The 27,178-nt window shown below is 43.1% G+C and overlaps 1 protein-coding gene across 5 annotated transcripts in view; it reads left to right on the top strand.

Moving 5' to 3' along the window:
* Positions 1-27,178, top strand: part of PTK2B (protein tyrosine kinase 2 beta) — a 607,866-nt gene that overhangs the window by 550,622 nt on the left and 30,066 nt on the right. For 4 of the 5 annotated variants that reach the window (XM_053709509.1, XM_053709510.1, XM_053709513.1 and 1 more), the window contains 3 exons: positions 1,681-1,727; positions 14,376-14,435; positions 15,342-15,485. In XM_053709509.1, the coding sequence (XP_053565484.1) occupies positions 1,681-1,727; positions 14,376-14,435; positions 15,342-15,485 (251 nt within the window). The remainder of the gene's footprint in view (positions 1-1,680; positions 1,728-14,375; positions 14,436-15,341; positions 15,486-27,178) is intronic. The other variant, XM_053709512.1, reaches the window with a different exon arrangement.

The following is a 27,178-nucleotide window of genomic DNA, read 5'->3' as shown; positions in this document are numbered from 1 at the left end:
TGTTGTTGCTATCTCTTCTGCTCGTAGAGTCTCAGAACTCTCAGATTTGCTGTGTGATTCGCCTTATCTTATCTTTCATTCCGATAAGGCGGTTCTTCATACTAAGTTAGGTTTCCTTCCTAAAGTTGTTTTGGATAGAAATATTAATCAGGAAATTGTCGTTCCTTCTCTATGTCCTAATCCTTCTTCTCATAAGGAACATTTGTTGCACAACTTGGATGTTGTGCGTGCTCTTAAATTCTATCTGCAGGCGACTAAGTATTTTTGCCAGTCTTCTGCCCTATTTGTTTTTCTGGGAAACGTAATGGTCAGAAAGCTACTGCTACTTCTTTTTCTCTGGTTGAGAAGTATAATTTGATTAGCTTATGAGACTGCTGGTCAGCAGCCTCCTGAGAGAATTACAACTGTCTCCTCTTCGTGAGCTTTCAAAAATTAAGCTTCTGTGGAACAGATTTGCAAGGCTGCAACTTGGTCCTCTCTGCACACTTTTTCAAAATTTCACAAATTTGATACTTTTGCCTTGGCTGCGGCTTCCTTTGGGAGAAAGGTTCTTCAAACAGTGGTGCCCTCTGTTTAGGCCTGCCTGTCTTGTTATCCCTCCCTTGTCATCCGTGTCCTCTAGCTTGGGTATTGATTCCCATTAGTAATTGAGGACGTTGTGGACTCACCATATCTTAGGAAAGAAAAGAAAATGTATGCTTACCTGATAAATGTATTTCTTTCTGGATATGGTGAGTCCACGACCCCACCCTTTTTGTTTTACAACAGTTATTTTGTCTAAACCTCATGCACCTCTACCCCTTTGTGTTATTCCTTATTCCATTTCCTTTCGGTCGAATGACTGGTGGTTATGGGTAGGGGAGTGACACTTACCAGCTTTGCTGTGGTGCTCTTTGCCTCCTCCTGCTGGCCAGGAGTGATAATACCACTAGTAATTGCGGACGTCGTGCACTCACCATATCCGTAAATAAATAAATTTATCAGGTAAGCATACATTTTATTTTTCTTCACTGGCCCCTCATTGTTTTTATGTATGCCCGCTCCTTGGGTGCAGTCTGTATATTTGCTGGCTTGAGTCGTTTGCACCTGTGAGTGGTTAATATATCTACAAGCATGTATCAAAGTGCAGGAAAGATGTATAAGCTAATCATATCATAAACTGGAATATTTATAAACCGTTTCAATTGCCATTTTATGTGTAATGTTACTTTCTATATTAAAGGGACACTGAACCCAAATTTTTTCTTTTGTGATTCGGATAGAGCATACAATTTTAAGCAACTTTCTAATTTACTCCTATTATCAAATTTTCTTTATTCTCTTGGTATCTTTATTTGAAATGCAAGAATGTAAGTTTAGATTCCGGCCCATTTTTGTGAACAACCTAGTTTGTCCTTGCTGATTGGTGAATAAATTCATCCACCAATCAAAAACTGCTGTCCAGAGTACTGAACAAAGAAAAAAGCTTAGATGCCTTCTTTTTCAAATAAAGATAGCAAGAGAACGATGAAAAATTGATAATAGGAGGAAATTAGAAAGTTGCTTAAAATTGTAAGCTCTATCTGAATCACGAAAGAAAAAATTTGGGTTCAGGGTCCCTTGATACTTTATTTCTCTAATGTTGCACAATTTAGATAACAGTAATATAATTCTAATAGAGCATATTTGTCTTCTTTGTAGCTGAATTTACAGTACCCCCACAAAAACCCCCAAGATCAGGAGCACAGGTAAGCAATATGTACTCTATACGTGTACTGATATTATAGGGTCTGTTTTGGTTGCTCAGTAGCTTGGCTGGATTTTAAAGATATATAAAATAACATTCTCTATTTTCTTTCCTTTTATTAAAAAAATAAAAATCTGTTCTTTTCCTTTATATTTCACTATTTATATAAGGGTTAAACAGAGGAAAAGTTATACTTCTGGAAAAACCAATTCTGCTTCAGATAAGAATATTGCCAGTGATTGGAGCAAATGCATATATGCCTGCTTCTGATTGGCTCAGAAGCTGTATTCCTATCTAGAGTGGCATATGAGCACAAGTTTGACTGTATTTAACCTAATTGCACTTCTAAAACACCAACATTGTTCTCCATATGAGGATGCAGTAATTGATTGCAGCATAAGACGGTATGCTTGGGCTGTCCTTCTAGATGGGATCAGACTGGGTAATTGGAGGAATGTTCTCCTTTGTGAAAGGCCCAAGTGGGCACCAACCCATAGGATAAGTTAATAGAGCCGAATTATCAAGCTCTGAATGGCTTCAGGCTCGCCGGAAACAAAGACCGCTGCTCCATAACTTGTCCGCCTGCTCTTAGATGGCGGCAGAAATCAACCCGATCGAATACGATCGGGTTGATTGACACCCCCTTACTAGCAGCCGTGAATCTGCAGGGGGTGGTTGTTACGGTTACCCTTAGTCTCGCTGAGAGATGGACCGCTTAGTAGCCTGGATCCCTATTGCTGAAGAGGGGAGAAGCTGCTTTCCATAGTATTCTATATGAGTCTATATGAGTCTCACAAATGTAGAATAATCCCTCTTAGCTGTAGTACAGCTAGGATACCCTTCTGCCCACAAAAACGAGTCAACGCTGCGATTGAGGGTCAACCAAGAACTCAGGACTGGGATGCCCAGCCTGCTTTTTATTGAGGTTACATGCACACAGGGCACTCCCAGGGGGGGAAGCATAAAATCCCCCATCACACATTTAGATAGAGAGACAATGTCCTTTGACAGGCCACAATAGGATTACAGTACTTCAGATAACAAATTACACATAAGAAAACAATGCAGCCCATCTTATCAATTAGCAGTCTGACTCCGGAGGTGATTAGACAATGGGAATGTTTTATCACTAAACTTAATTAGAGCTGAGGCCAGCAAACTTGTATTTAGAAAATAGTTTCTAAAAGCTGGAAAAAAAAAGTTAACTCTTTATGAAATGATACTTGTTACGGTTTTCTTGGAGCCCTTCTTAGGCGCTGGCTTGGCTGGTTCAGGCATTGCTGCTGGGAAATAAGCTCTTCACAACAAAATAGCTAATGCTTCTGTAACAGTGCTCCCTTTCTGTGGAACACTCTGGCAGACACGGTCTGACCCCTTTTCGGGGCAGACTAAGGCTGTCCAGACCGCTGGTTATGCGGGGCTGAGGTCGGTTTGTCTGGACAACCCGTCGGCGTTGCCATTCTGTTTCCCAGGTCTGTAAGTAATGGTGAAATTGAAGGGTTGCAACGATAAACTCCAACGTAATAGCCTGCCGTTATCTCCAGAGACCCGGTTCAGCCACACCAACGGGTTATGGTCGGTGACCAGAGTGAACTCCTGCCCATATTAATAGGGAGTCAATTTCTTTAATGCCCACACCAAAGCCAAACACTCCTTTTCGACCGCTGCATAGCTGACTTCGCGGGGCAGGAGCTTCCGGCTGATGTAGGCAACTGGATGCTCCCCTCCATCTTCGCCTACTTGGCTGAGGACGGCTCCCAGCCTGAACATGGAAGCATCTGTATGGACGATAAAACGTTTGTTAAGGGCTGGGGCCGCCAAGACAGAAGCGTTAATTAGAGCATTTTTGAGAGCCTGGAAAGCCGTTTCACAGTGGGGAGACCACAGGACCTGTCGAGGTAAGTTCTTCTTGGTCAAGTCAGTCAGGGGTTTGTCAAGTGTGCTGTAGTCTGGTATGAACCGTCTATAGTACCCTGCCGTGCCCAGGAAGGCTAGGACCTGAGTCTTAGTGATGGGGGTGGGCCAATTGGCAACAGCTTCTATCTTGGCCGGCTCTGGTCGCTGCTTTCCACACCCCACCCGGTGACTCAGGTACTGTACCTCGGCCATCCCAAAGTGGCATTTTCTTTCATGTAATTAGCAAGAGTCCATGAGCTAGTGACGTATGGGATATACATTCCTACCAGGAGGGGCAAAGTTTCCCAAACCTTAAAATGCCTATAAATACACCCCTCACCACACCCACAATTCAGTTTTACAAACTTTGCCTCCGATGGAGGTGGTGAAGTAAGTTTGTGCTAGATTCTACGTTGATATGCGCTCCGCAGCAAGTTGGAGCCCGGTTTTCCTCTCAGCGTGCAGTGAATGTCAGAGGGATGTGAGGAGAGTATTGCCTATTTGAATGCAGTGATCTCCTTCTAAGGGGTCTATTTCATAGGTTCTCTGTTATCGGTCGTAGAGATTCATCTCTTACCTCCCTTTTCAGATCGACGATATACTCTTATATATACCATTACCTCTGCTGATTCTCGTTTCAGTACTGGTTTGGCTTTCTACAAACATGTAGATGAGTGTCCTGGGGTAAGTAAATCTTATTTTCTGTGACACTCTAAGCTATGGTTAGGCACTTTGTTTATAAAGTTCTAAATATATGTATTCAAACATTTATTTGCCTTGACTCAGAATGTTCAACTTTCCTTATTTTTCAGACAGTCAGTTTCATATTTGGGATAATGCATTTGATTTAATCATTTTTTCTTACCTTCAAAAAATTTGACTCTTTTTCCCTGTGGGCTGTTAGGCTCGCGGGGGCTGAAAATGCTTCATTTTATTGCGTCATTCTTGGCGCGGACTTTTTTGGCGCAAAAATTCTTTTCCGTTTCCGTCGTCATAGGTGTCGCCGGAAGTTGCGTCATTTTTTGACGTTATTTTGCGCCAAAAATGTCGGCGTTCCGGATTTGGCGTCATTTTTTGGCGCCAAAAGCATTTAGGCGCCAAATAATGTGGGCGTCTTATTTGGCGCTAAAAAATAAGGGCGTCGCTTTTGTCTCCACATTATTTAAGTCTTATTTTTTCATTGCTTCTGGTTGCTAGAAGCTTGTTCTTTGGCATTTTTTCCCATTCCTGAAACTGTCATTTAAGGAATTTGATCAATTTTGCTTTATATGTTGTTTTTTCTCTTACATATTGCAAGATGTCTCACGTTGCATCTGAGTCAGAAGATACTACAGGAAAATCGCTGTCTAGTGCTGGAGCTACCAAGCTAAGTGTATCTGCTATAATTTTTGGTATCTGTTTCTCCAGCTGTTGTTTGTATTGCATGTCATGACAAACTTATTAATGCAGATAAAATTTCCTTTAGTACTGTTACATTACCTGTTGCTGTTCCGTCAACATCTAATTTTCAGAGTGTTCCTGATAAACATAAGAGATTTTATTTTTTAAATCCATTAAGAAGGCTATGTCTGTTATTTCTCCTTCTAGTTTACATAAAAGTCTTTTAAAACTTCTCTTTTTTCAGATGAATTTTTAAATGAACATCATCATTCTGATACTGATAATGGTTCTTCTGGTTCAGAGGTTTCTGTCTCAGAGGTTGATGCTGATAAATCTTTGTATTTGTTCAAGATGGAATTTATTCGTTCTTTATTTAAAGAAGTATTAATTGCATTAGAAATAGAGGATTCTGGTCCTCTTGATACTAAATCTAAACGTTTAAATAAGGTTTTTAAATCTCCTGTAGTTATTCCAGAAGTGTTTAATCTCCCTGATGCTATTTCTGAAGTAATTTCCAGGGAATGGAATAATTTGGGTAATTCTTTTACTCCTTCTAAACGTTTAAGCAATTATATCCTGTGCCATCTGACAGATTAGAGGTTTTTTGGGGACAAAATCCCTAAGGTTATGGGGCTGTCTCTAATCCTGCTGAATGTGCTGCTATTCCTACGGCAGATAGTACTTCATTTGAGGATCCTTTAGATAGGAAAATTGAATCCTTTCTAAGAAAAGCTTACTTATGTTCAGGTAATCTTCTTAGACCTGCAATATTTTAGCGGATGTTGCTGCAGCCTCAACTTTTTGGTTAGAAGCTTTAACGCAACAAGTAACAGATCATAATTTTATAGCATTATTATTATTCTATAACATGCTAATAATTTTATTGGTGATACCATCTTTTGATATCATTAGAGTTGATGTCAGGTATATGTCTCTAGCTATTTTAGCTAGAAAAGCTTTATGGATTAAACTTGGAATACTGATATGTCTTCTAAGTCACCTTTGCTTTCCCTTTCTTTCCAGGGTAATAAATTATTATCTCTGTTTCTGGAAGGAAGGGAACTTTTTTACCAAAGGATAAAAAATCTAAGGTAAATTTAGGTCTGATAATCATTTTCGTTCCTTTCCTCATAATAAGGAACAAAAGCCTGATCCTTCATCCTCAGGAAAGGTATCAGTTTGGAAACTATTTCCAGTTTGGAATATATCCAAGCCTTATAGAAAACCTATAGCCAGCTCCTAAGTACCCATGAAGGTGCGGACCTTATTCCAGCTCAGCTGGTATGGGGCAGATTACGTTTTCTTCAAAGATATTTGGATCAATTCCGTTCTCAATCTCTGGTTTCAGAACATTGTTTCAGAAAGGTACAGAATTGGCTTCAGTTAAGGCCTCCTGCTAAGAGATTTTTTTCTTTCCCGTGTCCCAGTTAACACAGCATAGGCTCAGCATTTCTGAAATGTGTTTCAGATCTAGAGTTGGCTGGAGTAATTATGCCAGTTCCAGTTCTGGAACAGGGGCTGGGGTTTTATTTTATCTCTTCATTGTACCAAAGAAGGTCAATTCCTTCAGACCAGTTCCGGATCTATCAATATTGAATCGTTATGTAAGGATACCAACATTCAAGATGGTTACTGTAGGACTATCCTGCCTTTTGTTTAGCAAGGGCATTATATGTCTACAATAGATTTACAGGATGTGTATCTGCATATTCCGATTCATCCAGATCACTTTTAGTGTCTGAGATTCTCTTTTTAGACAAGCATTACCAGTTTTGTGGCTCTACCGTTTGGCCTAGCCTCAGTTCCAAGAATTTTTTTTTGGTTCTCGGTGCCCTTCTTTCTGTAATCAGAGAACAGGGTTTTGGTATTTCCTTATTGGACGATATCTGGGTACTTGCTCAGTCTTCTCATTTTCGAAGAATCTCATACGAATCGACTTGTGTTGTTTCTTCAAGTTCATGGTTGGAGGATCAATTTACCAATCAGTTCATTGATTCCTCAGACAAGGGTAACCTTTTTAGGTTTCTAGATAGATTCAGTGTCTATGACTCTGTCCTTGTCAGACAAGAGAAGTTTAACATTGATATCAGCTTGTCAAAACCTTCAGTCACAATCATTCCCTTTGGTAGCCTTATGCATGGAAATTTTAGGTCTTAGGACTGCCGCATCAGATGCAATCTCCTTTGCTCATTTTCACATGCGACCTCTTCAGCTCTGTATGCTGAACCAATGGTGCAGGGATTACTCAAAGATATCTCAATTAATATCTTTAAACCGATTATACGACACTCTCTGACATGGTGGACAGATCACCATCGTTTAGTTCAGGGGGCTTCTTGTTCTTCCGACCTGGACTATAATCTCAACAGATGCAAGTCTTACAAGTTGGGGAGCTGTGTGGGGGTATCTGACGGCACAAGGGGTTTGGGAATCTCAGGAGGTGAGATTTCCGATCAATATTTTGGAACTCCGTGCAATTTTCAGAGCTCTTCAGTCTTGGCCTCTTCTGAAGAGAGAGTTATTCATTTGTTTTCAGATAGACAATGTCACAACTGTGGCATACATCAATCATCAAGGAGGGACTCACAGTCCTCTGGCTATGAAAGAAGTATCTCGAATTTTGGTTTGGGCGGAATCCAGCTCCTGTCTAATCTCTGCGGTTCATATCCCAGGTATGGACAATTGGAAAGCGGATTATCTCAGTCGCCAAACGTTGCACCTGGGCGAATGGTCTTCACCCAGAGGTATTTCCTCAGATTGTTCAAATGTGGGAACTCCCAGAAATAGATCTGATGGCTTCTCATCTAAACAAGAAACTTCCCTGGTATCTGTCCGGATACCGGGATCCTCGGGCGGAGGCAGTGGATGCATTATCTCTTCCTTACAAGTGTCATCCTGCCTATATCTTTCCGCCTCTAGTTCTTCTTCCAAGGGTATTCTCCAATATTCTAAAGGAATGCTCATTTGTCCTGCTGGTAGCTCCAGCATGGCCTCAGAAGGTTTTGGTATGCAGATCTTGTCCGGATGGCCTCTTGCCGGCTGTGGACTCTTCCGTTAAGACCAGTCTTTCTGTCTCAAGGTTCTTTTTTCCATCAGGATCTCAAAACCTTAGTTTTAAGGTGTGGAGTTTGAACGCTCTATTCTTGGTCAAAGAGGTTTCTCTGACTCTGTGATTGATACTATGTGACAGGCTCGTAAATCTGTATCTAGAGAGATATATTATACAGTCTGGAAGACTTATATTTCTTCAGGATGGTTTAGATAAAGGTTTGTCCGCAAGTTTCTTGTAAGACAAATCTCTGCTCTTTCTGTTCTTTTTCACAGAAGGATTTCTAATCTTCCTGATATTCATTGTTTTGTACAACCTTTGGTTCGTATAAAACTTGTTATTAAGTCAATTTCTCCTCCTTGGAGTTTGAATTTGGTTCTGGGGGCTCTTCAAGCTCCTCCTTTTGAACCCATGCATTCTTTGGTCGTTATATAACTTTCTTGGAAAGTTTTGTTTCTTTTGGCCATCTCTCCTGCCAGAAGAGTCTCTTTTTTTGTGAGTCTCCTTTTCTGATTTTGCATCAGGATAAGGCGGTGCTGCAAACTTCTTTTGAATTTTTTACCTAAGGTTGTGAATTCTAACAACATTAGTAGAGAAATTGTGGTTCCTTCATTATGTCCTAATCCTATGAATTCTAAGGAGAAATCATTGCATTCTTTGGATACTGTTAGAGCTTTATAATATTATGTTGAAGCTACTAAGTCTTTCCGAAAGACTTCTAGTCTATTTGTCATATTTTCCGGTTCTAGAAAAGACCAGAAAGCTTCTGCCATTTCTTTGGCATCTTGGTTGAAATCTTTATTTCATCATGCCTATGTTGAGTCGGGTAACACTCCGCCTCAAAGGATTACAGCTCATTCTACTAGGTCAGTTTCTACTTCCTGGGCGTTTAAGATTGAAGCTTCGGTTGATCAGATTTGCAAAACAGCAACTTGGTCCTCTTTGCATACTTTTACTAAATTCTACCATTTTGATGTGTTTTCTTCTTCTGAAGCAGTTTTTGGTAGAAACGTACTTCAGGCAGTGGTTTCAGTTTGAATCTTCTGCTTATGTTTTTTCATTAAATTTTATTCTGGGTGTGGATTATTTTCAGCAGGAATTGGCTGTCTTTATTTTATCCCTCCCTCTCTAGTGACTCTTGTGTGGAAAGATCCACATCTTGGGTAATCATTATCCCATACGTCACTAGCTCATGGACTCTTGCTAATTACATGAAAGAAAACATAATTTATGTAAGAACTTACCTGATAAATTCATTTCTTTCATATTAGCAAGAGTCCATGAGGCCCGCCCTTTTTTGTGGTGGTTTTGATTTTTTTGTATGAAGCACAATTATTCCAATTCCTTATTTTCTATGCTTTCGCACTTTTTTCTTATCACCCCACTTCTTGGCTATTCGTTAAACTGAATTGTGGGTGTGGTGAGGGGTGTATTTATATGCATTTTAAGGTTTGGGAAACTTTGCCCCTCCTGGTAGGAATGTATATCCCATACGTCACTAGCTCATGGACTCTTGCTAATATGAAAGAAATGAATTTATCAGGTAAGTTCTTACATAAATTATGTTTTTCTGGCTTCAGAGTCAGGCCAGCAGCCCGGATCTGATCCAGAACCATTCCTACGTGAGCTAAGTGGTCCTCCCAGGACTCACTGTGGATCGCTATGTCGTCCAGGTAGGCGCAAGCAAAACTCTGGAAGCCATCCAGGAGCCTATCCACCAAGCGCTGGAATGTAGCTGGGGCATTCTTCATCCCAAACAGCATTACCCTATACTGATATAAGCCGAATGGGGTGACGAATGCCGACTTGGGGATAGCCTCCGGGGCCAGGGGAATCTGCCAGTAACCTTTGCAGAGGTCAATAGTGGTCAGGTAATTTCCCCTGGCTATACGATCGAGTAGCTCGTCTACCCTGGGCATAGGGTAAGCGTCCGTCACAGTTTTTTCATTGAGCCTCCGATAGTCTACGCAGAACCGGGTGGTCCCATCTTTCTTGGGCACCAAGACAACTGGGGAGGCCCAGGGACTATCGGAGGGCTCAATTACCCTGAGTTGGAGCATCTCATTGATCTCCTTCTTCATTCCTGTCCTAACTGCTTCGGGGATTCGGTACAGAGCCTGGCGCAAGGGAGCTTGTCCCGGAGTATCTACCTGGTGGGTGGTTAAAGTAGTGTACCCTGGCTTCGGGGAGAAGGTGAGGTGTTTGGACTGTAGGAGTTGGTTGAGCTGCTCCCTTTCAGTGGGGCTAAGTCGGTCTCCTATCTGAACCTGAGCCACTATACCTGTGGGGAGACTCTTTTCTAATAGGTCTGGAATGGGTAGACTGTCGGGGTCTTCCTGAGGGGAACAACATACGGCCGTCACGTTCTCTGGTCGCTCAAAATATTCCTTGAGCATGTTTACATGGAATGTCTTTCTAAGATTGTTGTCGTGGCAGCTAGCTATCACATAAGTGGTGTCTCCCCTTTTCTCTACGATCTGGTAGGGACCCTGCCAGGACGCCTGCAATTTGTCTGTCTTCACCGGCTTAAGTACTAACACCTTTTGTCCTATGGTGAAGATTCTCTTTCGGGCCCCCCGATCGTACAATACTTTCTGTCTTCTCTGGGCCGACTGGAGATTAGCCCGCACGGATTTGGCTAATTGCTCCATTCGGTCCCTGAGTTCCAGCACGTATGGCACAATGGGGACACCGTCATTCTCCATCTCTCCCTCCCAGTGCTTCCGGATCAGGTTTAGGGGTCCCCGTACCTTTCTTCCGTAGAGCAACTCGAAGGGAGAGAACCCTGTCGTTTCCTGGGGCACCTCCTGATAATCAAATAGGAGGTGCGGCAGGAAGCGTTCCCAGTCTCGGTATTCCTGAGTGAACGTCTTGAGCATTTGCTTGAGGGTCCCATTGAACCTCTCACACAGCCCATTCGTCTGGGGGTGGTATGGGGAGCTCAGGAGGGACTTAATTTTGCAAACCTGCCAGAGTTGTTTGGTCAATTCAGCCATAAATTGTGTGCCTCGGTCGGATAGGATTTCTTTTGGAGAACACTTGTACTAGTGCATTCGCTACCGTATCCGCTTGTATGTTGGATAGGGTGACAGCCTCTGGGTACCTGGTAGCATAGTCCACTACGGTAAGAATGTAGCGCTTACCGGAGGGACTAGGGGTAGCCAGTGGTTCCACTAGGTCAATAGCAACCCGGCTGAAGGGTTCCTCTACAATGGGCATATTTACTAGATGGGCTTTAGGGTGATCGCCTCGCCTTCCTACTCGTTGACACACATCGCAGGTGTTACAGTAAGTTCTAACGTCAGCGTGTATCCCTGGCCAAAAGAACGTGTGAGTAATGCGGTGTAGGGTACGGGTTACGGCTAGGTGGCCTGCTAAGGGGATGTCGTGGCCTATCTTGAGGATTTCTTGACAGTATTTGTGGGGCACTACCAGCTGTCGCCTACGCTGTCCCCTTTTCTCTGTCCAGCGGTATAGTTTCCCTTTTTCCCATAAGAATGTTTCGTTATCTGCCCCGCCCCCTCCGGTCTCTGCTCGTTCCCGGTACTTTTGTAAGGTCGGGTCAGTCTTAGACTCTGTCTCGAAAGCATCTGGGGTGTCCCAGGGTATGGGGCCTAACATGTCAGGCAAGGTCGGGGTAGGTCTTACCTGTGTCTCCCGCACTGGTGAGAGCTCTCGCTCCGTCCGGGCTTTTGCCCGTGTAGTCACTGGGTCCGCCTCGTTTTTGCATACTGGAGCATAGGCAGAAGTCATGGGGCCCAAATCGTTGCCCAGTAGTACTTCGGCAGGTAAATTATCCATTATGCCCACGTTCACAGCCCCCTTTCCCGCTCCCCAATCAAGATGCACTTTAGCTGTTGGAATTTTGTACACATCCCCCCCCCGCCACTCTAACGGCCACAGTCTGTCCGGATCGCTTGTGCTCCGGCACCAAATGACTCTGTACCAGCGTGATAGTAGCCCCTGTGTCTCTCAATCCCTCGGTAGATCGCCCCTCGAGCCATACCTTCTGCCGATGGTGCTGGTGGTTATCTGAGGCAGCATATACAGGGTCCGCCTCGTGAAACGGCCCCAAATATTCCTCCATAGGGGCCTCTTGGTTAACACAGAGGGCCCGGGCCGGACGATATGACCCAGAGGAGTAATTGTAATTCCTGGGTGTCTGGTGCGTATTAAGGGGGCAGCTAGCCATGAAATGCCCTGGTTGCTTGCATCGGTGGCAAGTCGGTCTGGGACGCTCAGAGCTGTTATTGGGTGGTCCTGAGTGTCGGGCGGGCCCTGCGGGCACCGGGGCTCGGAATTCAGCACGAGGTGGTGCACGGTAAACCTCTCTGGGTTCGACCCGTGCTGGAGCTCGGTAGTTCGTGGGGGGTTTGTGAAGACGGGAGTCATAATGTTCATCGGCCAATTTGGCTGCTTCTTCTAAGGTAGAAGGCCGCCTGTCTCGCAGCCATTCCTTCCCTTGCTGTTCCATGCCATTATAAAAATGTTCTAAGAGAAACAATTGTAAAATTTCCTCACCAGTCACCGCTTTACTTCCGCTCATCCAGTGATTTGCCGCTCTCCGCATTCGGTGTGCCCATTCCATATGGGTATCGTTAGGCTTCTTTTTCGTGCCCCGAAACTGTCGGCGATACGTGTCCGGAGTTACCGCGTACCGTCGCAACAGTGTCTCCTTAACTAGCTCATACTGTGTCACTTCCTCAGCACCCAGAGTACGAAAGGCTTCCAGGGCTCGCCCGGATAGTTTCCTAGACAATATCGTGGGCCACTCTCTGTTGGGAATCTGGTGCAGGGCACATTGCCTTTCGAAGTCCGCCAAATATTCATCAATCCCTGTCTCGCTCTCTAGGAAGGGTGAAATGCCGCATAGGGTATCTTGGGCCTCCCAGCATTTTCGACAGGGATGATTACCTGCGGGGCTTCAGCATTGCGGTGTGCGTTTGCTAGGTTAAGTTCGTGGGCTCGAGTCTTTCGTATATCCTCGTCCGCTTCCGCCATCAACTGCTGTACCAATTCCATGGAGGGGTTCGGCCCGTACAGTGAGAGCCTCTTCCGAACAATTCTGTTTTTTTCGTCACTAATCGTGGTCGGTGTTTCCGCCATTGTGAAGCTCTGATCCAGTTCGGTCAATTCTGCGATCAGCTCTCTCCTCGGCCGGTTGCTGGCGTACCCCCCTCTGCTTTCAAGTAAATCCTTTAGGGTTGTACGCTTCAATTTTTCGTAAGCGCTCTCCATCCGTTCTGTACCTCTCCTAGGAAATCCAGGAAAATCCCACCGCTGCCGCCAAATGTTACGGTTACCCTTAGTCTCGCTGAGAGATGGACCCCTTAGTAGCCTGGATCCCTATTGCTGAAGAGGGGAGAAGCTGCTTTCCATAGTATTCTATATGAGTCTCGCAAATGTAGAATAATCCCCCTTAGCTGTAGTACAGCTAGGATACCCTTCTGCCCACAAAAACGAGTCAACGCTGCGATTGAGGGTCAACCAAGAACTCAGGACTGGGATGCCCAGCCTGCTTTTTATTGAGGTTACATGCACACAGGGCACTCCCAGGGGGGGAAGCATAAAATCCCCCATCACACATTTAGATAGAGAGACAATGTCCTTTGACAGGCCACAATAGGATTACAGTACTTCAGATAACAAGTTACACATAAGAAAACAATGCAGCCCATCTTATCAATTAGCAGTCTGACTCCGGAGGTGATTAGACAATGGGAATGTTTTATCACTAAACTTAATTAGAGCTGAGGCCAGCAAACTTGTATTTAGAAAATAGTTTCTAAAAGCTGGGAAAAAAAAGTTAACTCTTTATGAAATGATACTTGTTACGGTTTTCTTGGAGCCCTTCTTAGGCGCTGGCTTGGCTGGTTCAGGCATTGCTGTTGGGAAATAAGCTCTTCACAACAAAATAACTAATGCTTCTGTAACAGTGGTATTGCACAAGTAGTCCTGGTGAACTGCTTGTGCAATGATAAATGCAGACAGCGCATGCTGTCGGCATTTATCGATGTGCAGCGGACATGATACGCTACATCGTATCATCTCCACTCGCACTTTGATAAATATGCCCCAATATGTTTATGTCTATTACTAATTGAGGGCTTATCCCTTCTTGTTTTGCTACATTTTATTCACTTGTATCTGAAGCTGGTTGCAGTCAGGGAGAGCCCAAGGGTACCTGTAAAAACTGACAAAAGGGAGGACAAAGGAATGTGAAATCAGATCACTTTTATTGACAACTTATGTTAACAAAGTCATGATTATATATTAGGCAATACTTAGCTTTGATTGTTAAATAAGGCTCATTAATTGCTACAGGTGACATCCACTGGCAGAGAAGATGATCAGTCGTCACGCACAAGAGAAACTTTAACTCAGGTGACTGTAGTCTTGTCTCAATAGGAACAGTCCTGTTTTTAATCTGTGGTGTTATATAAAATCATCTCTGCTAACCAGTTTTTTAGTTTGTGTCAGAGAGCTACCAGCCGCTGCCCGCAGCAATGTTTCTCTCCTTAAACACACAGAAGATGACAATAACGGCACAAACAACCCTCAGCACTAGTTTTTGTTTCCAAAGACAGTGAACAGTATATTAAAGGAACATGAGACCTATGTGTTTTCTTTCATGATTCAGGTAGAGAATACAATTTTAAACAGCGTTCCAATTTACTTCTATTATTTAATTTGCTTCATTCTCTGGTATCTTTTGTTGAAGAAGCAGCAATGCACTACTGGGGGATAGCTGAACACATGGGATGAGCCAATAACATAAAGAATATATGTCCACCCTTTCGACAAAGGATACCCAAGAGAACAAAACAATTTAGATACTAGAAGTAAATTGGAAAGTTATTTAAAATCACATGCTCAGTCTGAATCATGAAAGAAAAAAAATGGGTTTCATGTCCCTTTAAACAAGCAGAGACAGAACCATTTTCCCTGCACTTTATTTTAATAAACATGCTTATTAGTCGTAATACAAGTTTGTTTCTAAAAATGCTAATAAATACTGTAAGCCCTTATTGTTATGTCACACGCTGTAAAGCAAACTATATTTTCTAGCCAAATATCCAAGGCCTTAGCTAGTTTGCAATAATAATTTAATCTCTAAAAGCAAAGTTTTATTATAAGCTGCTAATGCATTAACTCTGATTAATTATTTGTGAATGGAATAAGGAAACGTTTCCTATCCCTTACAGAATCCTAAGCCTACATGAATGTGTATAATTCTCTGCAGTATCTATTCATTGAATACTTTTGTATTTCTTATTTACTTTTGCGCAGTCTTTGCAACCAGCTCCCACCGCTAACCTAGACCGTACAGATGACAACGTCTATCAAAGCGTTATGGAACTGGTAAAAAGCGTGTTACAACTGAAAAATGACATCTACCAGCTTCCTCCTGAGGGATATGTGAATGTCGTTAAGGTAGGAGCGGTCCCAGAATCTATACTAATAGGGTGTGGCACTTGTATAGAAAACTACTTTATAAATAAAGCAGCGCTACATTGTTTTGTTTTTCTTGTATGTCAAAGAGTTTATCACTAATTTACTGTCTGATGCTTTCTTTTGTATTTCTTTTTTAAATTGTAATTCAATCAGTTATGTTTTTGTTAATAAATAAATGAACATGCTTTCTGCATACTGTATTATATGTACAGTTCTGTAATGCATTTCATTCTTTTACAATTGCTATACAAATTCTGTAGGTAACTGTATACATAAAGCTATATAAGGGCGGCTCCCTTGGAAGCGTAAATCCCTCAAGTTGCACATATCTATAACAAACACATGCAATCTTTAAGAAAAATTCTGTGCTGGTTTTTGGTTTTTAACCCCTTCAAGGGCCGTGACTTTTCCTAGTTTCCGTTCTTAAATGACACTGGCAATTTTGGCCTTTTTGCTCACTATTGGTTTCACCTTAATAATCAGCTCTCTTGTTAAGTTCAGACATACATATTACACACCATTTTTCAACAGACAAACAGGCCTTTCTTATGATACCCTATAGGTTACATAAAATAACAATAAATAGGAATTTAATACTGACAAATTGGGCAGAAAATGAAAACATTTTTTGCAGTGTTATTAAAACATGTTCTATAAGCATTTCTAGATGACTAGCGTAGCTAAAGAAAAATACTTCCACATACATTTATTATGTTGCTTTTATTTTAGGAATACCCCATATGTCTAGGTTTCCAAGTAATTTATAGCAAATATAGACCAAAGATTGAGCTATTGCTTTAATGCTAAAATTTGCTATGCTTAGACTGTAAGCTAAATAGCGGTCACCCAAGTCAAAACTGCTACACAAACGTATATATATTTATATAATTTAGACACCCCAGGGGTATTTACATAGCGCTATTTGGACAGAAAATATAATTTAGGTGCAAAAAAACACACACACCAAAACACAAATAAAATGGTGTTTTTTAAAAAAAATTAAAAATATATATATATTTTTTTTAAATACAACTATTTTTTTATTTTATTGTTCATGTTCACTGGGACAGAAGGGGATGGGCCAATGCTAGTCATTGTTAACAAACAATGGCTTGTTATTTTTGACATGAGATCACATGACCATGGGCCACTTGTGTATTTTAACGCTTTGAGTGCTAAGCAATTTCCCACCTGTTTGCTAAGCTGGATTTGAGTTTTTTTTTTTTTTTTAAATAACAGAATTTATGTTTACCTGATAAATTACTTTCTCCAACGGTGTGTCCGGTCCACGGCGTCATCCTTACTTGTGGGATATTCTCTTCCCCAACAGGAAATGGCAAAGAGCCCAGCAAAGCTGGTCACATGATCCCTCCTAGGCTCCGCCTACCCCAGTCATTCGACCGACGTTAAGGAGGAATATTTGCATAGGAGAAACCATATGTTACCGTGGTGACTGTAGTTAAAGAAAATAAATTATCAGACCTGATTAAAAAAACCAGGGCGGGCCGTGGACCGGACACACCGTTGGAGAAAGTAATTTATCAGGTAAACATAAATTCTGTTTTCTCCAACATAGGTGTGTCCGGTCCACGGCGTCATCCTTACTTGTGGGAACCAATACCAAAGCTTTAGGACACGGATGAAGGGAGGGAGCAAATCAGGTCACCTAAATGGAAGGCACCACGGCTTGCAAAACCTTTCTCCCAAAAATAGCCTCAGAAGAAGCAAAAGTATCAAATTTGTAAAATTTAGAAAAAGTGTGCAGTGAAGACCAAGTCGCTGCCTTACATATCTGATCAACAGAAGCCTCGTTCTTGAAGGCCCATGTGGAAGCCACAGCCCTAGTGGAGTGAGCTGTGATTCTTTCAGGAGGCTGCCGTCCGGCAGTCTCATAAGCCAATCGGATAATGCTTTTAATCCAGAAGGAGAGAGAGGTAGAAGTTGCTTTTTGACCTCTCCGTTTACCAGAATAAACAACAAACAAAGACAAAGTTTGTCTGAAATCCTTAGTAGCTGCTAAGTAAAATTTGAGAGCACGAACTACATCCAAGTTGTGCAACAAACGTTCCTTCTTTGAAACTGGATTAGGACACAAAGAAGGCACAACTATCTCCTGGTTAATGTTTTTGTTAGAAACAACTTTTGGAAGAAAACCAGGTTTAGTACGCAAAACCACCTTATCTGCATGGAACACCAGATAAGGAGAAGAACACTGCAGAGCAGATAATTCTGAAACTCTTCTAGCAGAAGAAATTGCAACCAAAAACAAAAAAACTTTCCAAGATAATAACTTAATATCAACGGAATGTAAGGGTTCAAACGGAACCCCCTGAAGAACTGAAAGAACTAGGTTGAGACTCCAAGGAGGAGTCAAAATTTTGTAAACAGGCTTGATTCTAACCAGAGCCTGAACAAAGGCTAGAACATCTGGCACAGCTGCCAGCTTTTTGTGAAGTAACACAGACAAGGCAGAAATCTGTCCCATCAAGGAACTTGCAGATAATCCTTTTTCCAATCCTTCTCGAAGGAAGGATAGACTCTTAGGAATCTTAACCTTGTCCCAAGGGAATCCTGCAGATTCACACCAACAGATATACCAAATTATGTGGTAATTTTTCTGGTTACAGGCTTTCAGGCCTGAACAAGAGTATTAATAACAGAATCTGAGAACCCTCGCTTTGATAAGATCAAGCGTTCAATCTCCAAGCAGTCAGCTGGAGTGGGTCGAACGGACCTAGAACAAGAAGGTCTCTCAAAGGTAGCTTCCATGGTGGAGCCGATGACATATTCACCAGATCTGCATACCAAGTCCTGCGTGGCCACGCAGGAGCTATCAAAATCACCGACGCCCTCTCCTGATTGATCCTGGCTACCAGCCTGGGGATGAGAGGAAACGGCGGGAACACATAAGCTAGTTTGAAGGTCCAAGGTGCTACTAGTGCATCCACTAGAGCCGCCTTGGGATCCCTGGATCTGTACCCGTAGTAAGGAACTCTGAAGTTCTGACGAGAGGCCATCAGATCCATGTCTGGAATGCCCCACGGTTGAGTGACTTGGGCAAAGATTTCCGGATGGAGTTCCCACTCCCCCGGATGCAATGTCTGCCGACTCAGAAAATCCGCTTCCCAATTTTCCACTCCTGGGATGTGGATAGCAGACAGGTGGCAGGAGTGAGACTCCGCCCATAGAATGATTTTGGTCACTTCTTCCATCGCTAGGGAACTCCTTGTTCCCCCCTGATGGTTGATGTATGAACTTGGCCCTCGCTAGCTGAGGCCAAGCTTTGAGAGCATTGAATATCGCTCTCAGTTCCAGAATATTTATCGGTAGAAGAGATTCTACCCGAGACCAAAGACCCTGAGCTTTCAGGGATCCCCAGACCGCGCCCCAGCCCATCAGACTGGCGTCGGTCGTGACAATGACCCACTCTGGTCTGCGGAAGGTCATCCCTTGTGACAGGTTGTCCAGGGACAGCCACCAACGGAATGAGTCTCTGGTCCTCTGATTTACTTGTATCTTCGGAGACAAGTCTGAATAGTCCCCATTCCACTGACTGAGCATGAACAGTTGTAATGGTCTTAGATGAATGCGCACAAAAGGAACTATGTCCATTGCCGCTACCATCAAACCTATCACTTCCATGCACTGCGCTATGGAAGGAAGAGGAACGGAATGAAGTTTCCGACAAGAGTCTAGAAGTTTTGTTTTTCTGGCTTCTGTCAGAAAAATCCTCATTTCTAAGGAGTCTATTATAGTTCCCAAGAAGGGAACCCTCGTTGACGGAGATAGAGAACTCTTTTCCACGTTCACTTTCCATCCGTGAGATGTGAGAAAGGCCAGGACAATGTCCGTGTGAGCCTTTACTTGAGGAAGGGACGACGCTCGAATCAGAATGTCGTCCAAGTAAGGTACTACAGCAATGCCCCTTGGTCTTAGCACCGCCAGAAGGGACCCTAGTACCTATGAGAAAATCCTAGGAGCAGTGGCTAATCCGAAAGAAAATGCCACAAACTGGAAATGCTTGTCCAGGAATGCAAACCTTAGGAACCGATGATGTTCCTTGTGGATAGGAATATGTAGATACGCATCCTTGAAATCCACCTTGGTCATGAATTGACCTTCCTGGATGGAAGGAAGAAGTGTTCGAATGGTTTCCATCTTGAACGATGGAACCTTGAGAAACTTGTTCAAGATCTTGAGATCTAAGATTGGTCTGAACGTTCCCTCTTTTTTGGGAACTATGAACAGATTGGAGTAGAACCCCATCCCTTGTTCTCCTAATGGAACAGGATGAATCACTCCCATTTTTAGCAGGTCTTCTACCCAATGTAAGAATGCCTGTCTTCTTATGTGGTCTGAAGACAACTGAGACCTGTGGAACCTCCCCCTTGGAGGAAGCCCCTTGAACTCCAGAGAATAACCTTGGGAGACTATTTCTAGCGCCCAAGGATCCAGAACATCTCTTGCCCAAGCCTGAGCGAAGAGAGAGAGTCTGCCCCCCACCAGATCCGGTCCCGGATCGGGGGCCCGCATTTCATGCTGTCTTGGTAGCAGTGGCAGGTTTCCTGGCCTGCTTTCCTTTGTTCCAGCCTTGCATAGGTCTCCAGGCTGGATTGGCTTGAGAAGTATTACCTTCCTGCTTAGAGGACGTAGCCCTTGGGGCTGATCCGTTTCTGCGAAAGGGACGAAACTTAGGTTTATTTTTGGTCTTGAAAAGACCTATCCTGAGGAAGGGCGTGGCCCTTGCCCCCAGTGATATCAGAGATAATCTCTTTCAAGTCAGGGCCAAAGAGTGTTTTCCCCTTGAAAGGAATGTCAAGCAATTTGTTCTTGGAAGACGCATCCGCTGCCCTTTTAACCAAAGCGCTCTGCGCCACAATAGCAAACCCAGAATTTTTTCGCCGCTAACCTAGCCAATTGCAAGGTGGCGTCTAGGGTGAAAGAAATAGCCAATTTAAGAGCACGAATTCTGTCCATAATCTCCTCATAAGAAGAAGAATTACTAATAATCGCCTTTCCTAGCTCATCAAACTAGAAACACGCGGCTGCAGTGACAGGGACAATGCATGCAATTGGTTGTAGAAGGGAACCTTGCTGAACAAACATCTTTAGCAGACCTTCTAATTTTTTATCCATAGGATCTTGGAAAGCACAACTATCTTCTATGGGTATAGTGGCGCGCTTGTGTAGAGTAGAAACCGCCCCCTCGACCTTGGGGACTGTCTGCCATCAGTCCTTTCTGGGGTCGACTATAGGAAAACAATTTTATAAATATGGGGGGAGGTACTAAAGGTATACCGGGCCTGTCCCATTCTTTACTAACAATGTACGCCACCCGCTTGGATATAGGAAAAGCTTCGGGGGGCCCCGGGGCCTCTGAGAACTTTTCCATTTTACATAGTGGTTCTGGAATGACCAGATAATCACAATCATCCAAATTGGATAACACCTCCTTAAGCAGAGCGCGGAGATGTTCCAACTTAAATTTAAAAGTAATCACATCAGGTTCAGCTTGTTGAGAAATGTTTCCTGAATCTGAAATTTCTCCCTCAGACAAAACCTCCCTGGCCCCCTCAGACTGGTGTAGGGGCCCTTCAGAAACCATATCATCAGCGTTCTCATGCTCTACAGAATTTTCTAAAACAGAGCAGTCGCGCTTTCGCTGATAAGTGGGCATATTGGCTAAAATGTTTTTGATAGAATTATCCATTACAGCCGTTAAATGTTGCATAGTAAGGAGTATTGGCGCACTAGATGTACTAGGGGCCTCCTGTATGGGCAAGACTGGTGTAGACGAAGGAGGGGATGATGCAGTACCATGCTTACTCCCCTCACTTGAGGAATCATCTTGGGCATCATTTTTACTAAATTTTTTTATGACATAAAATACATATAGTTAAATGAGAAGGAACCTTGGTTTCCCCACAGTCAGAACACAATCTATCTGGTAGTTCAGACATGTTAAACAGGCATAAACTTGATAACAAAGCACAAAAAACGTTTTAAAATAAAACCGTTACTGTCACTTTAAATTTTAAACTAAACACACTTTATTACTGCAATTGCGAAAAAGTATGAAGGAATTGTTCAAAATTCACCAAAATTTCACCACAGTGTCTTAAAGCCTTCCGATATAATCATATCAAAATACCCAGAATAAATGATTCCTCAAGGCTAAATATGTGTTAATAATGAATCGATTTAGCCCAGAAAAAGTCTACAGTCTTAATAAGCCCTTGTGAAGCCCTTATTTACTATCTTAATAAACATGGCTTACCGGATCCCATAGGGAAAATGACAGCTTCCAGCATTACATCGTCTTGTTAGAATGTGTCATACCTCAAGCAGTAAGAGACTGCACACTGTTCCCCCAACTGAAGTTAATTGCTCTCAACAGTCCTGTGTGGAACAGCCATGGATTTTAGTTACGGTGCTAAAATCATTTTCCTCATACAAACAGAAATCTTCATCTCTTTTCTGTTTCTGAGTAAATAGTACATACCAGCACTATTTTAAAATAACAAACTCTTGATTGAATAATAAAAACTACAGTTAAACACTAAAAAACTCTAAGCCATCTCCGTGGAGATGTTGCCTGTACAACGGCAAAGAGAATGACTGGGGTAGGCGGAGCCTAGGAGGGATCATGTGACCAGCTTTGCTGGGCTCTTTGCCATTTCCTGTTGGGGAAGAGAATATCCCACAAGTAAGGATGACGCCGTGGACCGGACACACCTATGTTGGAGAAATATATTTTTTTTACTTTTTCTTTTTTTTTTTGATCCCCAAGACTTATACAGTTGATTACCTTTCCAACAGTGGGTCTTGGTGGTCTGTAGCTGCTTTGATGCCTGAGATACAGTCTTCTAAGCAGCATGCCCCGATTTCCCTATACTGTTCATTGTCATTTTTAAATAAAGTTGCACGTGACGTCACTGCGCAAAACACAAAGCCCCGACATTGGCTGTCACTATACAGACCAGATCGCCGGGAGTCAGTGGGAGCCCCCAGATTGCCCTCAAGGTGGGTGAGTGCTAGCAACGGCTCTGAGCCCGTTTTACGTGCGCACGTTAAATAACCAGAAATTACAAGTGGCTGGTTAAAGGGATGCTGAACCCAAATTTTTTCTTTCGTGATTCAGATAGAGCGTGCAATTTAAATCAACTTTCTAATTTACTCCTATTATCAAATTTTCTTCATTCTCTTGCTATCGTTATTTGAAAAGCAAGAATGTAAGTTTAGATGCCGGCCTATTTTTTGTGAACAACCTGGGTTGTTCTTGCTGATTGGTGGATAAATTCAACCACCAATAAACAAGTGCTGTCCAGGGTACTGAACCAAAAATTGCCTGGCTCCTTAGCTTAGATGCCTTCTTTTTCAAATAAAGATAGCAAGAGAACAAAGAAAAATTGATAATAGGAGTAAATTGCTTAAAATTGCATGCTCTATCTGAATCACGAAAGAAAAAACTTAGGTTCAGTGTCCCTTTAATGCTACCGAGGTCAGACAACTGGTTAAAAATAAAAAGTTGCCTCAATTGCCCCCAAAATAAAGAGGACAGTACATTAACATAAGATAAATATATGGGCATCTTTATGTAAAAAAAAAAGCTGCACAAAGCAGTTATAAGGAGTTAAAGTGAAGGGATGTGGGATGTTCGATAAAAAAACGACACTGAAAAGTGCCTTTACATGGTGGTCTATGAGGACTGTGTTCTAAACTGTTAAAGGGACAAAATCCTCATATGCTAAATCACCTGAAACTGATGCAGTATAACTATAAAAAGCTGACAGGAAAATTTCACTTGAGAATCTCTATGTAAAAAAGGAAGATATTTTACCTGTCCTGTGTAAAAAGTTATACTTCAGCTGCTGCCTAGCTGCAGGTAAAAAAAAGGAAGAAATGAACTGCAGCCAATCAGCATCAACAGTGCTTAGGTCATGAACTCTTTTACTGTGATCTCATGAGATTTCACTTAACTCTCATGAGATTTCATAGTAAACTTCCTTAAACTGAATAGGGAAATAACACAAGTGTGCATGAGCCTCACTCCCTTGCCTGTCCCGGGACAGGCATACTGATTTGCTGCTTAAGGTCCTTTACAATGTGGTGTAGGGCATTTTGAGGTAAATTATCTTTCTTTTTTACATAGAGATGCTCAGGTGATATTTTCTAGTCAGCTTTTAACAGCTATACTGCATCACTTTCAAGTGTTTCAACATTTGGGTATCATAGCCCTTTAAAATATATATATATATATATATATATACTTATATACATATATATCTATGTGTTAATATGTGTATATACACATAATATATATATGCATATATTCCTATACATATATATTTTAAATATGCTGCCCAACGTTGCTCGACTTACCCACTGCGCTGCGCTAGTTTCTTTGCTGTGTCTCACGGCATCAGAACAAGACCCCCATTGGAGCCTATGGAAGCACGCTCTCATGAATGCAATGCTTCCGTGCAATGCAAACGTGAGGTCACATTCTCATTGCCCTTTACTTGTAATACCAACACATATTTGCGAGCGTCTGTACTGAGTGGAGCAAAAATCTCACACTCGCTAAAGTGCAATTTTCTTCATAATTTTCTCCCCTCATCCCCCAGTCATTCTTTGCCTTTCGTCCCAGGAGGTTGGCAGAGAAGTGTCAGAAGTTTTTGTCTCTTATGAAGGGTAGTACTCTTCGGCATGGGACGGGAGTTTTAAGTAATCCTGTCAGTCTCTCAGTGAGGACTTGGATGAAAGTTAGAGTCCGGAGATGCAGGAAGTGTCTTTCTGCGAAACCATCCTGACTCATGTTAACAGCTCCTCAAGCAATCAGTGTTGTCTAACTTCGCTTCGCTGCCAGCTTTCTTCTCTTAAGTCCATGGCGGAGACAAGGCTACTATCCGTCACACTTGAAGGGCCATGTTCCTGTTCCACGGCGTAGATTCTGGTAAGATCGGTAATTTTATTTCTTCATGAATGTACTGTAACTCATTTGTTCCTGCAAACTCACATGAGACTCCTTTGGTAGCTTGGAATCAAGGGTTAATATCTCCTGAGGGGGATTATTATTTTTTTTTAATCCTGTTAGTTATGTGATTCAACCTGCTTATGTGTGTTAACTGGGCTCGAGGCTTAGAACATTACAGCCTGTTGAAGTGACGCGACCTTACGGTCGGGCGCGCTGTTGTTGGACTGTACGGTTCACCTTGTGACCGAGCATGTTTACGTTCTGGTCTCCCATTTCCGCATTCTTGACTGTGTGGCGATGGAAAATTCTAGTCCGCTGGTGTGTGGTACATGGGAGGTGGTGAGTGCCCAAGCCATTGTGGGTGTCAGGTGCCGTTTAATTTGTTTTATATATAGTCCATTTTTGGGTATCCTTGATCCAGTTATGGAGGATACTGATGTTGAGTTTGGTCAACTTTCTGATTCAGATTCTTCGTCCTGTGAAGAATGCGAATTGGCCCCAATGACTCAGGTCAGTCAGTTATGTTCTTTAGGCCGTCCTATTGCGCCTTCTTTCTCGGGCTCGGGGATTCAAGAGACTATTGAGCCATCCGCCTCGGGGGGCCCTGTCCTCCAGGAGGCGAGTTTCCTACCGCTCCCTACTGCTACACATGCGGGTAACCCAAGTTATGTGTTATGGATTGTTCCCCCCGGAGGCTGTGGCACATTTTCACTTTTACATACATTTGGCGTTTGCGCGTCTGAAAAGTCCAGATGTTTATTTGCGATTGGGCTCGTGCACGATTGCCCCTGGTCTCTCGGCCTCTGGAGGGTATGTGCAGTTCCCTGCGGGTGTAACTGTTCCTGAGTGTTGTGCCTTTCGTTACAGACGGGCTCCCCTTAGTGTTTTACTCAGACACATTTTTGAGCTGCTTGGGGAACCTATCCTTCTTGGGTATGGGACTTATCAGTCTCCTCCTTCGAATAGCTCACCTCGTTAGACATGGGGGGATGAAGTAATCTCCTTTAAGTCTTGTTATCGAGATCCTTCCCAGTTTTGTTGGAAGAAAAGGGTTTACGTCCTACGGACCTTCTGTTCTTCTTGGGCGTTAACCTTTGGGTTCCCTGTTATTTTATTTAATCCGGTTAGGATGAATTTTAATTTTTTTTTCATAATGTGTTTCCTGCGGGAACTTATAAATATCTGGGATCGATACTCGCTGTTTGCTTCTATGGAAGTTGTTAGTCCCATGTTTGTTTTCTCCTCTCTGAGGATTTAGCCAGCTTGGCAGTTATGACCCTGGTTGCAGGCTGGTCCTGATTGGGTTCAGATCTTCTGTCTCTCGGCTTAGTCAGACACGTGGCTCCTAGTATGCCTTGCTGGTCAGGCGGGGGTGCCGAGTGCTCTTAGCTTTATTTTAGTTTTCTTGTTATTGTTTTACAAGTTTCAGCTAAGCGTCCTTGCGCCTCGGGATTGTTTCAGTCCTAAATAGCCGTCTCTCTGGTGACTGGGTCATTGTATTTTGCTGCGTCACTCTCTGTTGCTTCTGATACCCTCTGAACCTAGAGTATACCTTTCCACGTGGTGGGAAGGTTAGAGGGTTTAGCACCTCTTTTTCCGCTGGTCGGGGCGGTGTTGCTTTAGGAAATTGTCTTTCCGAGGTACTTGGGCTTAGCCCTTGTTCTGGCTTTTTTTTTTTTACAACTTGGCCAGATTTACTGAGAGCTGGGGCTCCTTGGGGCTGGTCTTGTGCCGGACGATTTGGTTCCCTTGGGACAGCCAACTGACGTGACCTTATGGTGGGCTGTCCTGCCTAGCAAACGGAAGGTTTGCGGTTGCTCAGCTGTCACTTTTGCGCCTGGTATGTGTGCTAGCACGATGGTGTTTAAGCGATTCTTCCGTGTTCATCAGTGACGTGGCCTTGTGTCCTCTCTTCCTTCTATGAATTCCTGTCTTATTAGCAGGTGTTTATTAACGCTCTCCTCTTCAGGGGGCTCGTTGTCCTCCTTACGGAGGTGTGGTTCCCTTTTTAGGGGCCTCTCATGTGTTCAGGAGGTTAGAACAGATATTTATCTGGTTCAGGGATTGGTCTTCTCCTTGAGTTGTTCCTGTCTATCTGGGGAGCTGCTGGCTCCGCGTTGAGACTTAGTCGGGTGGCCTTGCTAGATCTGCTTAGGTCTAACTCCTGCTCGATTGTTTTTAGGTTGAAGTGGCTGTGTCCATTCTTCCGCCCTTTTGGGGGCCGGTCTTGGGGTCCCTTTCGGTTCCCTTGCTTCAGATCTGCCGTTGCTTGGGCTGGTCCGGCTAGGTGTAGGTTCTGAGATCTGTTATTCATCCTCAGGTCTTGTGGGTGACAGTGGACCTTCTTTTTTAGAGGTTCTGTGCCTCTCCCCCTTGAGATCTGTGAGTAGGCTTGGCGGCCTAGATTGCCTGGAGAGTGTCCTCTGTCTTGGAGGTTGGGCAATTTATGTCTTAGAGGTTGGGCAGTCTGCTAATTTGTGCGGCCGATTCTTCCTTACGGATAGTGTTTTCTCTGTGTCTTCCTACAGATGGCAGCGTGTTACTAGACTCAGATGTTTATTCTCTGAGTTCGCTACCATTTTTCTCAGTCTCTGAGTTCTGACGTTTTGAGGACAATGAGGCTTATTTATCATATGTCTGTCAGACCTGATCTGACGGATCAGGTCCGACAGACATCGCTGAATGCGGAGAGCAA

Source organism: Bombina bombina, chromosome 4 (genome assembly GCF_027579735.1).
Source record: "Bombina bombina isolate aBomBom1 chromosome 4, aBomBom1.pri, whole genome shotgun sequence".
Lineage (NCBI taxonomy): Eukaryota > Metazoa > Chordata > Amphibia > Anura > Bombinatoridae > Bombina > Bombina bombina.
The sequence above is the reverse complement of the archived record's forward strand: the minus strand, read 5'-3'. Positions and strand labels throughout refer to the sequence as shown.